Raw genomic sequence first — 15,974 nt, 5'->3', positions numbered from 1 at the left:
TTGGGACCTCTCGAATGAAACACGACGAAGGAATTCTTAATCGGGAGAGTAGACTAGGGGGCATGCAATCCCCAGTCCATCAAAAAGGGTGTATTTCGTTCCTAAAGTTCACCCACTTTAGCATAGAAATGACATATTGTTTCCTTTTATATAGGACAAAATTGAGTAAAGAACACTCATTGTGACAAGTCTAACTGGAAAGGACTTTGCATATGACAAAATTGCGTCAAGGCCAATCCTGGCAACCACGGAAGTCTCGATGGTAGTCACGCCCATGTCCGTCAAAGACCTTTAAAGCAGAGATTAGCTTTGCTGCGAAGATCCCCATGCAAGCAATTGCGCATATCCTGTGCAGTCAGGAATATAAGGATTTATAAGAAACACTTCAACATGTCGGGACCGCATTGACACAGCATACGCTGACAATAGAACCCTCCATTTGGAAGCACCCCTAATTATAGAGGATTTTATTCGAGCTTTGAGACCAAGAGTATGGAGGAGCAGACTGAGACAGAGAAGGATGAACAAAGTAAAGAGGAGAAAAGACTCTGCTAGTTTTGAAGGCAAAATGGAAGGAGGGTAATTTGTATCGTTCTCAATTTACCCTCAATCACCTCATTTCTAACATAAACTCATGTTTTTGTCAGAAGGGAATTATCAACATCCGAGAAAACTCAAGAAGTTGTCAGTTTAATCTCAAATGAAGGGAGTCGCGAAGGGTAATGTTGTATCGTTCCCAATTCCTGTCCCTCAATGAACCGTTCATTAACACTGTCTTCCTTATTACCTTGCAGGTATATCCTACTATTGCAACATAGGTAAGTATCTTTTTCCCTAAAAACTCTTCTCATAAGAGTAGAAAGAAACAAGAAAGAAGAAATAATTAAAGAAAATTGATACTATTTTCTTCCTCAAGTGCATTACGTGGAAAGTAATTTTGCATGGTAATTTTACCTGTTTAATTCACCAATTCCCTGTGAAGATTTTGACAATTCGACGAATGGTGTCAAACTGCTTCGGTGTATTGAACGAAGTGTGTTAGGATGATGAGAGGCAATCCTTAGTCTATACACGTTCTCACGTACCAAACCCTTGCAAGATGAGCGAAAAAGTTTCATTTCTATAAGGTAAAGGGATTTCTCGCATGAGGTACGGTAGCCAAAATGACGAGAGGCAGTTCATTTCTCTGCCCCATACACTACCATTGATCCTTTGCTTGACCATTTTTGAGCCCATACACTCGGAGGTTCCTTTTAAATTACCCCTGTCAAGAACCACCCCACATTGGGGCAGCTTGAGGTAAATCGACATCACAGGGAGGATTCAAATTCAGTGGGAGCAAGAAGAGCGTCCCTCCTTTTCGATCACCGCCCCTGTGGCTTCGGCCTGGTCATTTTCACGAATACGGTGGTCCTCGACAAGATCCCCCAAGACAAGCACACCATCGACGATCGGACGGTCGAAACTGAGAGGGCTTTGTCAATAGAGGAGCAGTAAACTAAAGCCTGTCCAAAATGCCAACATGTCATTGACAACAGTGATGTTCTTACCTAAGAACTGAGCAAGACAAGAAGGACGAGGAGTTTGTAATATCTAAAATTTTCTATGTTCATCAGCCGCAACAGCTCGCACAAGGTGAAAAAAGATGAATAGAAATTTTCTTGCTCTCACTTGCATTAATCTTTGAGTGTTTTTATTACAGATGAGTGGAAAGTCCTTTCTGACTGAAGGTCCCTCGTTCAGCATCTCGAGAAGTCCACCTTGCGAGCGAAAATTGTCTTGATTGATAATTACCCTCGGTGGATGTTTGGTGATGCAAACATGGTAAAATCATCATGCATGAATTTTCAAATACACATTCTGGAATAGCCTAGCTTGTCTATCCTTGATAAATGCACGCATGTTTGCGCTAATCGTCTTTGACAGCTCAGAGTTTTAATCCACAGTGATAGGACACGATAAATTCGGGCGCCAGAGAAGCCCTCATTATCATCCCAAAAGAGATGCCCCGAAAAAGGTCGGGTATTCAGCAGATGATGTATCAAACCTCCGGGTAAGAAATCCCAGGTATTTCATCAAAATTCTTTTCAAACTACCCAGAAGGTAAACAAGGTGTTCCTTTGAAAAAGAAAAGCATCTTGACTTGCTGGTCAAGATATTTCATATGATATTCTAGAATAGCCTCAGTTGTCTATTTCTCTGATGAATGTGTATGTCTTTGCATAAAAAAACTTGTCTGACAGGAGACACGCCCTTAAGAGGCAGGAATGTGCCCAGGTAAGTACATTTTACCCATGCCCGATTCCAAAAATCCATGTACCTACGATTGTTATGGTACCCTTTGAACATTGGATTGACCCCTTTGTTCACCCTTTGAACATTGGATTGACCCATTTGTTCACCTTTTGAACATTGGATTTACCCATTTGTTCACCAACTGAACATTGAATTGACCCCTTTGTTCACCCTTTGAATATTAGATTGACCCCTTTGTTCACCAACTGAACAATGGATTGACCCCTTTGTTCACCCTTTGAACATTGGATTGACCCATTTGTTCACCCTTTGAACATTGGATTGACCCCTATGTTCACCAGGTAACTACGATTGTTATGGTACCCCTCCTGAGCACAGGATTAACCCTATCTGTTCACATCAAGTCTTTTCAGGTACCCCTTATAATGCAGGTACTTTGGCAAAGCAAAATCCAGTCAAAGCGACCGAAGAAAGGTTCGGGTCCTGGACAAACGAAATCCAGTCAAGGCGACCGAAGAAAGGTTCGGGTCCTAGGCAAGCGATTTCCCCAGTCAAGGCGACCGAAGAAAGGTTCGGGTCCTAGACAAACGAAATCAAGTCAAGGCGACCGAAAAAAGGTTCGGGTCCTAGGCAAGCGATTTCCCCAATCAAGGCGACCGAAGAAAGGTTCGGGTCCTAGACAAGCGATTTCCCCAGTCAAGGCGACCGAAGAAAGGTTCGGGTCCTGGACAAACGAAATCCAGTCAAGGCGACCGAAGAAAGGTTTGGGTCCTAGGCAAGCGATTTCCCCAGTCAAGGTGACCGAAGAAAGGTTCGGGTCCTAGACAAACCATTTCCCCGTCAAGGCGATCGAAAACAGGTTCGGGTCCTCGACACACAATATCAACTATCTGGAATTACTCTACCCTTCAGCAAGGTAAGTAGCCCCAGGTATGTTTTTATTTGCTTTAACACGCATCATCTTATCGCATCATAAAAAATGGGACTCACGGTCTCGCCAAAAATAATATTCATCGAGCATGCATGGGCCAAATTTAGGTGTCATTTTATCTTTGAACGTAACCTCTGCGAGCTCAATCTATGCGAGCTCACCTTCAAAGAGGGGCAGCTGTTGACACCTATTTTTAATTTGCCCAAAATTAATTGCACAAAATTTAGGAGTTAATTTTCTTTAATTCCTAAAACAAAAAAATATTTCTATTTAAATGCATTGCATATAGAAATTAGGTACATTTTGTATTAATAGAGTCTATTAGAATGTTTTAAAAAAATTAAAAAAAAAAAAAAGAATTTCCGAGTTGGGCCGGGTCGGGGCCGGGCCAACTCGGCCCTTTTCTTTTTTCCTTTTTCCTTCCGCACGGGCCCAGCCCATTCTTTTTTTCTTTTCTTCTTTTCCCAGCGCGAGCTGGGCTCGGCCCGGCCCGGCCCAGCTCCCTTCTTTTCCTTCCTTCTTTCCCCCTGCGCCGAGCGGTCCTTTTCTCTCCCCTGTTCTCCTCTGCCGCTGACGCAGAAGCGACGAGCGGCGGAGCAGCCCCGCGCTGTCCCCATCAGGCCAGACGATGGCCGACGAAGCACGCCGACGGGACTGGCATTAATGGCCAGTCCCGTCCTCCCCGAAAACCAGGCCTCCTCTCCCCCTTCTTCCTCTCTTCTTCGGCGTCAGAACGGCCCCCCCTCTGCACCGGCCTAATGGCCGCGAAAGTCGCGGGATAGAGTAGGCCGGTGCAGGCCATCGTCACGCAGACGTAACGGAGCAGGGGGGCACCGTCGTCGTCGCCTATAAAAGCCGGAGAGAGAGAGAGAGAGAGGCCCGGTCGGCCATTTGGAGAGAGAAACAGAGTAAAGAGAGAACTGAGAGAGACCGAGAGAAACTGAGAGAAAAACAGAGAGAAAAGAAAGAGAGAAAGAGAGGAGATTCGGGCTTCTACATGTTCCCACAGCCGCGCCGTCGACCGCAGATCAGCCGAAAAGCCTCCAGCCGCGCCATCGACCGGTGAGCTTCCCTCGGGTCCCGACCGCCTCTGTTTTCCCCTGTTTTTGTGCTCGGTTTGGCCAGGACTCGCTCCGGCCGTTTCGCGCGAGTCCCGGCCCATACCGCTGTCCCCCGCCGTCCGTGCGTCGTCGCCAGAGGTAAGGACAGGTTTCCCGAGGACGGAGGGGCCTCGAAACAGGTCGGAATCTCTTATTTTTGGTCGCGCACACCCGGTGTTCGACAAAATGCCTCAATGGGGCCATTTTTTAATTCGGTCGCCGGCCGGCGAACGGTGGCCGGACGGCGACCCAGGTGGGCAGCGAGGTTTGGTGGTGGTCCTAGGGGCCGGATTTTGGTCGGTGCCGGTCTGGGTCGGCTGGCGAGAGGCCGATTTTCGGCTTCGCCGGCGCCTGCGCACGCGGGTTTGGCTTGACCCGGTTCAGCTGACCCGACCCGGGTCAACGACCGGGTCGGATCCGTTGACCCGGTTCGGTCCTACCGATCCAGATCAACTGACCCGACTTGGGTCAACGACCGGGTCGGATCCTTTGACCCGGGTCGGTTCCGACCGACCTGGATCAACCGATCCAACCCGGGTCAACGCCCTGGGTCGGATCCGTTGACCCAGGTCGGTTCCAACCCGGTCTGGATCCGCGACCCGACCCGTTTATTATTATTTTATTATTTAAAAAAAATTAATTAAAAAATTTTAAAAAAAAATTTCTTTTTTTTTCTTCTTCCGTATTTACTTTTTTTTTAAAAAAAATCAAAAAAATTAAAATTTTTTTTTTATTAAGTGGTATATCTAAATGTTTTTATTTATTGTTTTATCATTATGCATGTTGTTATAATTGTATAAATTGCCATGTTTAAATTAGATAAGCCTATAGGGTTGTGCAGTAGTATTTTGCATGTTATTTTTACTACTGTTTTGTTATTATTATGCTTGTTTTTAATTAAAATACAATTGCATGAATTGTTGTGTTTTGAATGTCATCTGAATTAATTAGGGTTAAAACCCAAGTCTATTTTGACTGCTGATCGTTTATGATTATGCACTCGCTTGATCACCTCACATGTTAGGAGAAAGGTCCTAAAATCAATCCAAATTGCCTGATAAATGTTTTAAAAAATGAACAGAGTAAAAAGGTACCGAAAAGGCATTAGTTATCCAACTAGTGTAACCAAGTCCCCGAACTCAGTTAATCTCTGGTTTGTAGGAATAGGGTGATTCTCCCATCACCTTATTTGGGTTTCTAATCGACCCACCCCAAATCGATTAGTGGCGACTCCTTGGTATAAACCACTTGCATGTTAAAAAAACCTAAATCCTAAGTCGCGATATGGTATGGGCTTGGGAGAGCCCGAGTTAAGTCCCGAACCTAGACTTAGCACGTACCAGGCGAGCTCCCCTCCCTTTTGCATGTATTCAAAAAAGAGCGGGAGGTCGGTCGCCACAACATTATTTTGCCAAAAGTTAAGGAAGGTCGATTCTGTATTACTTAAAAAAGTCATACAGGCTTAGGTACTCATTATCAACCCAATTTCCTTTAGGACCAATAATCAACCCCATCAGCTGTCAAAAGAAAAGAGAGTGGTCGATCGAACACAATCAATGCTTTTAAAAAGCCCTCTCCAAAGTTGTGTAGGAGTTCCGCTAGTTTAAGAAATAGTTACGATATTTTATCAAGTCATTTAGAAAAATATTAGTAAGAGATCTTAATATCCCTATGGCATTAAAAATATGATGAAGAAATGATCAAATGAATGAAGGATCCGCGATCCGGTGAAACCCCATTCCAAATCAATTGCACATATAGTCTATAGATCTTGATGTGGATCAATAATATCACCTTAACATTTCTCACCCATAACGCTTTTATTATCAACGATTGAAATGAGTTTGCTTTACATGATTCAAAGACTAAATTTTTTTTTCTAAATCAACCTATGATATACTTTCGATTGTGACATCAGGTTTTTGAGTAAGTATTCCATGAGCCTATTACATATACCAAACTGAATGTGAACGCTTAGATTTGGTTAGGTCAATCATCTTCGATAGTCCCAATCCAATTTGGAAAATGCTTTGGTAACCGTCCTCTGTCATCAAACCAAATAACAGGCTATTATTCACCGTTCATTTTGTAGCGTGTTACCTGATTGTTTCACATAATTTCCTCCTCAGATAAATGTAATGCGCAGTTCACCTTTGGATGGTCTTACTCATACAGGAAGTTAGTCATGTAATAGTGATAAACGTAAAGACAGTGTATTGGATTACTTTTACACAAATGAAATACGGTAATATTTCGAAACGATGATACCGAAAATGTGTCAGCTAGTTTACTCGATTTAAATATTATACATGGAGGAGTTAGGATATGTAAATTGATGTTGAGCGACGTCGCAATATTGAGGTGATAGGTAACTCTTGTACCATCTCAAACTAGCATGGTCCATTTCAAAGTCATACTTGCATGAATGAATCGATTTATATATATGTATAACACATATAATTGTAATCTCTTCATGGTCGTAATTTTAACGTGAAACTCACAAGTAAATTGACTAGTCAGCATTACATGAATAAATTAAAGAACTTATACTGCACACGGGGAATAGAGTCTATTTTTCCTTTTACAAAAGCAATGATTTTTTTTTCATTTTACAAAGTAATCTTTAAATTATGCAGGAATAATTGTCTAACTTAAATAATAGTTATGTATCATGATTTGAGAACTGCTTACGTAAAGAATAAATTACACCGAAATGTATTGGTGCTTTTTAAAAAAGTCCAACTTTGTAGGTTTATAGACTTCAATTTTTGTGAATTCCTATCACGAAAATATATCTATTGGTGGAACTATTAGACAAAAAGGTGGGCTTAATGGTCCATAGTTATCGTTGAGGAGATGAAATGACAGAAACGGACGAGAAGAAAGCTATTTAAAAAAAATATGAAATTAAAGAGTGACTTGAAGCCGTGAATAATAACCATTTTGTTTTATTTTTCTGTTCCAGAAATAAGTTTGGAATAGAAATTCGTTTGATAACGCAATTTTATTTTTTAATTTCTGGAATAAATTTTGATTTCAGAAATAGGTTTGGAATAGAAATGAGAAGTAAAAATTTTCTACTTTTATATTTCTGAAATAAAAATGAGAAATAAAATTATTTTCATCGCTCGCCCTCGCTACTAACTGGTTGCCCACCCATCGCCGCCCACTTGCTGGCCGTCGTCTCCTGCCGTTCACCATCTCCTGTCGTGGGCCGCCATCTGCCAGCCACCGTCTCCCGCCGCCGGCCACCCTCCTCCCACCACCGTCCTCCTCCCGCCGCTGCCCACTATGGGCCGCCGCCCGCCGTCCGTCGGCCACCGTCTCCCGCCGCCAGCCTCCCGTCGCTACCCCCCTCCCACCGCCGGCAGTCACTCGCCTCTCGCCGCTACCCAACGCCGGCCGCCTCCAGCCGCCGTCCTCCGCACTGGCCGCGTCGCCGTCCGTTGCCGCCTCCCCTCACCGTTCGTCGCTCGTCGTTCGCTGCCAGCATTCGCCCTCCTCCCGCCGCCCTCCTCCCATCGTCGCCCCCCTCCCACCGCCGGCCGCCGTCCTCCGCACTGGTCGCGTCGCCGTTCGCTGCTGCCTCCCCCCACCGTCCGCCGCCCGTTGTTCGTTGCCACCGTCCGCCGCCCACCGTCAACTGCCCGCCGTCCACTCGCCGGCTAACCAAGAGGAAGAAATTTTGTGCCGTTATCAAATAATTTTTTTTTTCGGGAACAGAAATTTTGTGTCGTTATCAAACGCGCATTTTTACTCCAAAATTCATCCATAAAACAAAAATAGAAAAACTAGCCATAAATTTATTTCTAAAACAGAATAGTTGTCATTCGCGTCCTTATTTGCTTGGTTTCCAGTCTTTCAATTGAAAAACTCGTGGCCACTATTGCTCCGTCATTCCTAAAACTGACGGAGCGGTCATGCTAGCGGGACCCATCCAATTTTGCATGTACATTACACTCGTATCAATTTCTCCGTGTTTTCAAGCAATATTGGGCCGACAGTGTGACCTCACATAAATAGATTTTCAACCGAACGCGTCAGCCATTCGCTCACGCATCAAATAATATAATGATTAGGTTCAATATTTTTTATAACACCTCGATCACGAGAAGATTAATCGTAAACAAACCAATCTCACCAAGACCAACGTCGTTCCAGCAACACCAACAAACAAGCAATGAAAGAAGCAATCGTGCTGTATCCGTCACCGGCCATCGGCCACCTCATCTCCATGGTGGAGCTCGGCAAGCTCCTCCTCATCCACCGCCCTTCCCTTTCCATTCACATCCTCATCACCAACCAAGCTTACGACGCCGGCCCCACCACCGCCTACATCGCCTCCGTCTCCACCACCGTCCCCTCCATCGCCTTCCACTACTTCCCTGCCACCACCCTCCCCCCGGACTTCTCCACCACCTCCCCGAACCGCGAGACCCTCGCCCTTGAGCTCCTCCGCCTCAACAACCCTAACGTCTACTGCGCCCTCACCTCTATCACCAAAAACCACATCGTTCACGGCCTCATCATTGACTTCTTCTGCGTCGCTGCTGTCGCAGTCGTGCGTGAGCTCAACATCCCCTGCTACTACTTCTTCACTAGTGGTGCTGGTTTCCTCAGCTTCTACCTTTACGTCCCAATTCTTCACGACAAGTTTGCCAAAAGCTTTAAAGACTTTGACGCCCCCATAGATGTCCCCGGCACACCTCCAATACCACCCTCTGACGTTGCGAAACCGTTGCAGGATCGCTATGACGAGGCCTACAAGGGCTTCTTGGATTCGTCCCTGAAGATGCAGACTTCAGCCGGGATCATAGTCAACACCTTCGAGAAGCTCGAGCCAAGAGCGATACGAGCCATCATGGACGGCAAGTGTGTGCCTGGCGGGTCCACTCCTCCGCTTTACTGCATCGGACCGCTGATCTCGAGCAGGGAAGGAAACGACGGCGGATTTCCGGAGTGTCTGACGTGGCTGGACTCGCAGCCGAGAGGGAGCGTCGTGTTCCTGTGCTTCGGGAGCTTGGGCGTGTTCTCGGTGGAACAGCTGAAGGAAATAGCGACGGGGCTGGAGAGGAGCGGTCAACGGTTCTTGTGGGTGGTCCGTAACCCAACAGAGGACAAGAAACAGAAGGCAGCCACGTTCGCGATGCCCGACCCACACTTGGGCTCCCTGCTTCCGGAGGGTTTCTTGGAACGTACCAAAGAGAGGGGGCTCGTGGTCAAGAAATGGGCCCCGCAGGTGGCGGTGCTGAGCCACCCCTCAGTGGGCGGGTTTGTGACTCACTGCGGGTGGAACTCGGTGCTGGAGGCAGTGAGTGCGGGCATGCCGATGCTGGCGTGGCCGCTCTATGCGGAGCAGCGGCACAACAGGGTGTTGCTGGTGAAGGAGATGAGGATCGCCCTGCCGGTGGACGAGTCAGAGGGCGGGTTGGTGAGTTCGGAGGAGGTGGAGAAGCGTGTCAGTGAGCTAATGGAGGGTGAGGAGGGCAAGATGGTGAGAGAGCGAGCGCTTAACATGAAGGAAGAAGCTAAGGCTGCTCTAAGCCCCGGCGGGTCGTCTCAGTCGGCGTTGGCCGGACTCATTGATTCGTGGAAGCGCGAGTGAAATGCGCTGGATTTCGTAGGTCTTCTCGGTCGGCCGTCTGCTGATGAATTTTTCTTGTCGTCTTTTGGGTTTTTTTTTTTAGCAAGTCTTTTGGGTTTGAAACATTCGAGGATGGCGGATTGACGTGCGTTACGAACAATGGTTGAATATTATCTCGTAGCTTGTGCTTTGATTCTCTCCCATGCAGACAAAATCCTTTCTTTTATGGGTGAAATAAAATCTCTCTTCTTGCAAATTTATTATCTCCCTCTGTATTACCTATTTCCATTCTCTTCTCGGGGAGTCGGGAGGTGGTTTTGCAGACCGCAACAGTACAAAATCTCGGTACCGCGGTTGCAGTGCTGTTACTGTAGTAAAGCATGTAATATAAAACACATAACTCACAGTGCAGTTACAGCCTAAGAAGCACGGCCACTCTCCGGGGACCTCCGTGTTGTGTCGAACACGTGTCGAATGTGTCGAACACCAACACTCGTCCGACACTTTTTTTTTAACTATTTATTTATTTGTGAATTTGAATCAAATTAATTTGATTGAAATAATTATAAAAATGATAATTTATCATATATATATAAAAATATATTTAATATACAGCATATCTTAACGTTTTAAAATTTTTATTTTTTAAAAAATGACGTATCGACGTGCCATGTGGTATCATATATTATCAATATCGGTGCTATTTGGGTTACGGCACAACAAACAGTTACCCATCCTCGGCCACCTCACCACATGTTCTGTTTTTTTCCTTTTGGCCACAGACAGAGACCAATAAAATGTTAAACATACAGGTTGTCGTATTGGAAGGGGTTCTACATCGAACGACTAACTCTGCCGGTGGGCCGCAGCATTAACGTTGTTGTCGAACACCCATCCTCGGCCACCTCACCACATGTTCTGTTTTTTTCCTTTTGGCCACAGACAGAGACCAATAAAATGTTAAACATACAGGTGGTCGTATTGGAAGGTTCTACATCGAACGACTAACTCTGCGGGTGGGCCCCAGCATTAACGTTGTTGTCGAACACGTGTGTGCAAACGTGTGAGTCTTAAATCACCATCATGTACATCCATAGCCCAAAACAGATGTACTTAAGTTAAAAAATAAAATGAAAAACTTATGAAATTATGCATAGCTATTTTCAATAATAAAAGTTACTTTCATGATTATGACATTTGGGAAATTCTTAGATGACGATATTTACCTTTTAAACTTACAAATGATTTTGGTTCATACGGATTAATCATTGAAATGGTCAAAAAGTAATCCAAAAGCTTCCTTAAAGATGAGGGAAATTTATATAAGAATCACGCTACAAATTACACATTTGATCGCATTATAGTTATCATTGACGTATTAATAAACTCATATCTTAATATACTACGATTGATTTTTTAATCGCGCTTTCTATAAACAATTTCCTTTAATTTTCTTTTTCTACTCGACGTGTGCGTTGGTCAATATAAATGTTTTCGAAGAGATGCTATTTGATTCAAAGTTTGTGCCTTGAAGATGATGAAATCTAAAGGAACACTAAAATTGAAGAAAAATTAGTTGCACCAAAAAGAATGGGAACATTATTTGAAAGTCCGTACAATCAATAAATTGAAAGAAAAGATTGTGTCGAATATTCACGTTTGGCATCTCTAGACTCTACCTCAACCCCAAAGAAAAACTATAAATCATCATATAATTCCAAACTTTATTGATAACTTAGATCAGATCACATTTAAAAATACAGAATTGCATTAAATGATTCGATAGTGTTGAATTAAGTTTTCAAATAAGTCAATTACATAGTGTTTTCTCTATAGTGTTTTCAAATAAGGTACAATGCTCAAATTGTGACTTCCCCCTTCGACCTTGTCGGATCATGCAAGCTCCCGTAGTAGGGAAGGAGGCACTCGAAATGGCGTGTACGATAATTAGGCCTTTCCTCATCGTCGAGGATTAGGGATCGCTGCCGCCTGCTATCCTTTCTTTAACGATGCATGAATGCTACATTCGCCTAACCAAATTAGCTGTGTTCCTCATGCAAGCTTTTTTTACTGTGCTTGTAACCATAGATCTACGATATTATTATGCTAGAAGTTAAGAAAGGTCGATTATGTGTTTCTTATAAAAATCCTACGGGCTTAGCTGCCCTTTGTCAACCCATTTCCTTTGGGACTAGGAACCATTGGGAAAATTATACAAAGGATTCTAAGCATATTGCATTTGTGCCAATTCATTCATAAACTTTTCATTTGGACCAATTTAGTCATAACATTTTGACGATTTGCCAATTAATACTTAAATCTTTCAATTATGCTAATTCAGTCCTAAAATTTTTTACGATTTGCCAATTTAGTTCTTCTGACAAATTTTGATCAAAAATCACTCACATGGAGAATTTTTAAAAAATTGTTCACATTTAAATTTTTTTCTTTCCCTTTTTTTTATAACCATGTTTTGACAAGTTTGCCGGTTGACCTTTCTAGGCCATGTGCGAGGGTGTTGGGCTCTCACCTAGATTCAAGTGAGGGTTGCAATGCCCTCACTTGGTCTAGGCAAGAGCTGCAACCCTCGCCCATGGTTGACGAGGGCCGTAGCGTCCTCACCTCAACCAGGTCGCCAGCCCTCGCATTGGCTGGCAACCTCATTGCCTAGGGTTACGAAAAAAAAAAGAGAAGAGAACAAAAGAAAAAATATAATAATAAAATTCAGAAAAATTTAAAAAAATTATTCACCTTAGCATTGACCGTGCCATGTAGATCAATCGACACTGAGTAAACTGCAACGTTAGCAATTTTTGGCCAAAATTAGCTTAATGGAATAAATTGGCTAATTGTCAGAAGATTTAGGACTCAATTGCCAAATCGTCAAAAGTTTTAAGACTAAATTGACAAATCATCAAAAGGTTTAGGACTATTGGTCAAATTGAAAGATTTAAAACTGAATTGGTACAATTGTAATATATTTAAGATTTTTTTGGTAATTTCCCCAATAATCAATACCATCGGCCGTCAAAAGAAAGGGGAGTGGGGAGTGGTTAATCCATCCCAATCAATACTTTTAAAAAGCCCTCTCCAAAGTCGTGTAGAGCATGCTAGCTTGAGAAATAGTTAGAATTTTATCAAGTCATTTAGAAAAAAATTAGTAACAGATCTCCCTTACCAAAAAAAAAAAAAATTAGTAACAGATCCATATAGCACTAAAAATATGATGACAAAATGATCAAATGAATGAATGATCTGAGCCCAAACCAATAAGAAGCTATTGCACATATAGTCATATATCATGATGTGGATCAATCTCCTCTTAACAATTAATTAGGAACAAGGACCCTATAAGTGTTATAACTTTCGTACAACGCTTATTTGAATACCATAATTTTTTTTCGATCACTTAAGTATCACATTGATGAAAAATCATTCACATAAGTGCCTATTTCGGCAATTCATCCTACGTGTAATAAATTAGAGTCCCATGTAATTTTTTCATAAAATAAATTAAAGTCCAAAGTGAAAAATGAAACAAAATTGAAGTCCAAATTATAACACTTCCAGCAGTATTATCGCAATTAATTATATATGGGTCTCACCATAAAGCCTCCATTATCAATGATTGAAATGAGTATAGTATACATGATCTATATATTATAAAATATTCTTTCTAGACCAACGTACAATAATCATTCGATTGGGACATCATGTTTAAGAGCAAGTACCCCATGAACCTAATACATATACCAAATTGCATGAACGCTCAGATTTGGTGAGACTCATCATCTTCAGTGGTCCTGATCCAATTTTGAATATACATTACATATCTCAGGCAATATTGGGCCAATACTCTGACCTCACACAAATTAATTTTCAAGTGATTTTGTCATCCATTCCCTCGTGCATCGAATAATATAATGAAAGACTAGGCTAACATAACAGCACCGTTACAGAAAGAAGGACCACGCATTCCAGAGCACACGCATAAAATTTGTTCGTGTGGTAACAATATCTTCTTCACATCCTTGGGAAAATATGTGGGGGTGACTGCGCCATCACTGTTAATGAAAGGTACTATCTTTAATAACATCTCGATCTCGAGGAGATAAAATGGGAACCGGACTAAAAAGAAACAGAGCAATCTCACACGAAACCCTCAGTCTCAGAGAGCTTCAACGCCGTTCAAGCAACACCAACAAGCCCAAGCAATGAAGGAAGCAATCGTGCTGTATCCGTCACCGGCCATCGGCCACCTCATCTCCATGGTGGAGCTTGGCAAGCTCCTCCTCACCCACCGCCCTTCCCTCTCCATCCACATCCTCATCACCAACCAAGCATACGACGCCGGCTCCACCACCGCCTACATCGCCTCCGTCTCCGCCACTGTCCCCTCCATCGCCTTCCACTACTTCCCTGCCACCACCCTCCCCCGGACTACTCTACCACTTCCCCCCACCACGAGACCCTCGCCCTCGAGCTCCTCCGCCTCAACAACCCCAACGTCCGCCACGCCCTCACCACTATCTCCAAAAATCATGTCGTTCACGGCCTCATCATCGACTGCTTCTGCGTCGCTGCCGTCACCGTCGCGCGCGAGCTCAACATTCCCTACTACTACTTCTTCACTTCCGGCGCCGGCTTCCTTAACTTCTTCCTCTACTTCCCGACTCTTCACGACAAGTTTGCCAAAAGCTTTAAAGACTTTGACGCCCCCATAGATATCCCCGGCACACCGCCTATACCGCCCTCCGATGTTGTGAAGCCGATGCAGGATCGCTACGACGAGGCCTACAAGGGCTTCTTGGATTCGTCCCTGAAGATGCGGACTTCAGCCGGAATCATAGTCAACACCTTCGAGAAGCTGGAGCCGAGAGCTATACGAGCCACCATGGACGGCGATTGTGTGCCCGGCGGGCCCACTCCACCGATTTACAGCATCGGGCCGCTGATCTCGAGCAGGGGAGGTGACGATGGCGGATCGCCTGAGTGTCTGACGTGGCTGGACTCGCAGCCGAGAGGGAGCGTCGTGTTCCTGTGTTTCGGGAGCTTGGGCGTGTTCTCAGTGGAACAGCTGAAGGAAATAGCGACGGGGCTTGAGAGGAGCGGTCAACGGTTCTTGTGGGTGGTCCGCAACCCAACAACGGGCAAGAACCAAAAGGCGGTCACGTCGGCGATGCCCGATCCGGACTTGGGCTCGCTGCTTCCGGAGAGATTCTTGGAACGTACCAAAGAGAGGGGGCTCGTGGTCAAGAAATGGGCCCCGCAGGTGGCGGTGCTGAGCCACCCCTCAGTGGGCGGGTTCGTGACTCACTGCGGGTGGAACTCGGTGCTCGAGGCGGTGTGCGCGGGCGTGCCGATGCTGGCGTGGCCGCTCTATGCGGAGCAGCGGCACAACAGAGTGCTGCTGGTGCAGGAGATGAGGATCGCCCTGCCGGTGGACGAGTCGGAGGACGGGTCGGTGAGTTCGGAGGAGGTGGAGAAGCGAATCAGAGAGTTGATGGAGAGCGAGGAGGGCAAGATGGTGAGAGAGCGAGTGCTTGCCATGAAGGAAGAAGCTAAGGCTGCGCTGAGCCCCGGCGGGTCGTCTCGGTCGGCGTTGGCCGAACTCATTGAGTCGTGGAAGCGCGAGTGAGATGCCCTGGAATTGGTGGGTCGTCTCGGTCGGCCGCTTGTCGTCTTTTGCGTTACGACTTACGAAAAAAGTGGCATGTGCTTTTTATGTTTTTATTTTTTGGAAACGTGAACAGAAGGATGAGCATGGTTGAATTTTATCTGGTAGCCTGTGCTTTGATTCTCCCCCATGCATACAAAATCCCTTTTCAGTCTCTCTGTCTGTGTTGTCTGTCTCCATTTTCGGGTGCTTTTGCAGACAGCGACTTAAGGCGCAAATAGTAACCATTCTACTTCAGAAATTAAATTCTTGTCAGAAATTGATTTCTAGAATTCTTGCCAGAAATTGATTTCTGAAGGAGAAATCTGTTTGATAAAACATGACTAAATTTGCTCCAGAAATCTGTTTTGATTTGTTCATTTTTTTTGCACCTAAAAAAATTTAAATTTCACTCAAAATGGGTGGCTACAGGTATTCTAAGCTATT

General features: G+C 44.5%; 1 protein-coding gene and 1 pseudogene across 1 annotated transcript; both read left to right on the top strand.

The window, feature by feature from the left end:
• The first annotated feature begins 8,402 nt into the window (after positions 1-8,402).
• Positions 8,403-10,127, top strand: LOC115671586 (UDP-glycosyltransferase 88B1-like). Its single transcript, XM_030593221.2, has one exon. It carries the CDS (start codon positions 8,468-8,470, stop codon positions 9,890-9,892), a length of 1,425 nt encoding a protein of 474 aa, XP_030449081.1. The 5' UTR covers positions 8,403-8,467; the 3' UTR covers positions 9,893-10,127.
• A 3,805-nt stretch (positions 10,128-13,932) lies between these two features.
• On the top strand, positions 13,933-15,655 carry LOC115671587 (UDP-glycosyltransferase 88B1-like; annotated as a pseudogene).
• Positions 15,656-15,974: the final 319 nt, after the last annotated feature.

This window comes from Syzygium oleosum, unplaced genomic scaffold (genome assembly GCF_021117445.2).
Source record: "Syzygium oleosum isolate NSW1041296 unplaced genomic scaffold, Sole_v2.1 Sole_v2.25, whole genome shotgun sequence".
Taxonomy (NCBI): domain Eukaryota; kingdom Viridiplantae; phylum Streptophyta; class Magnoliopsida; order Myrtales; family Myrtaceae; genus Syzygium; species Syzygium oleosum.
The sequence above is the reverse complement of the archived record's forward strand: the minus strand, read 5'-3'. Positions and strand labels throughout refer to the sequence as shown.

Coding starts and splice junctions, on each gene's coding strand:
- LOC115671586 (XM_030593221.2), top strand. CDS start 8,468: ATGAAAGAAGCAATCGTGCTGTATCCGTCACCGGCCATCGGCCACCTC.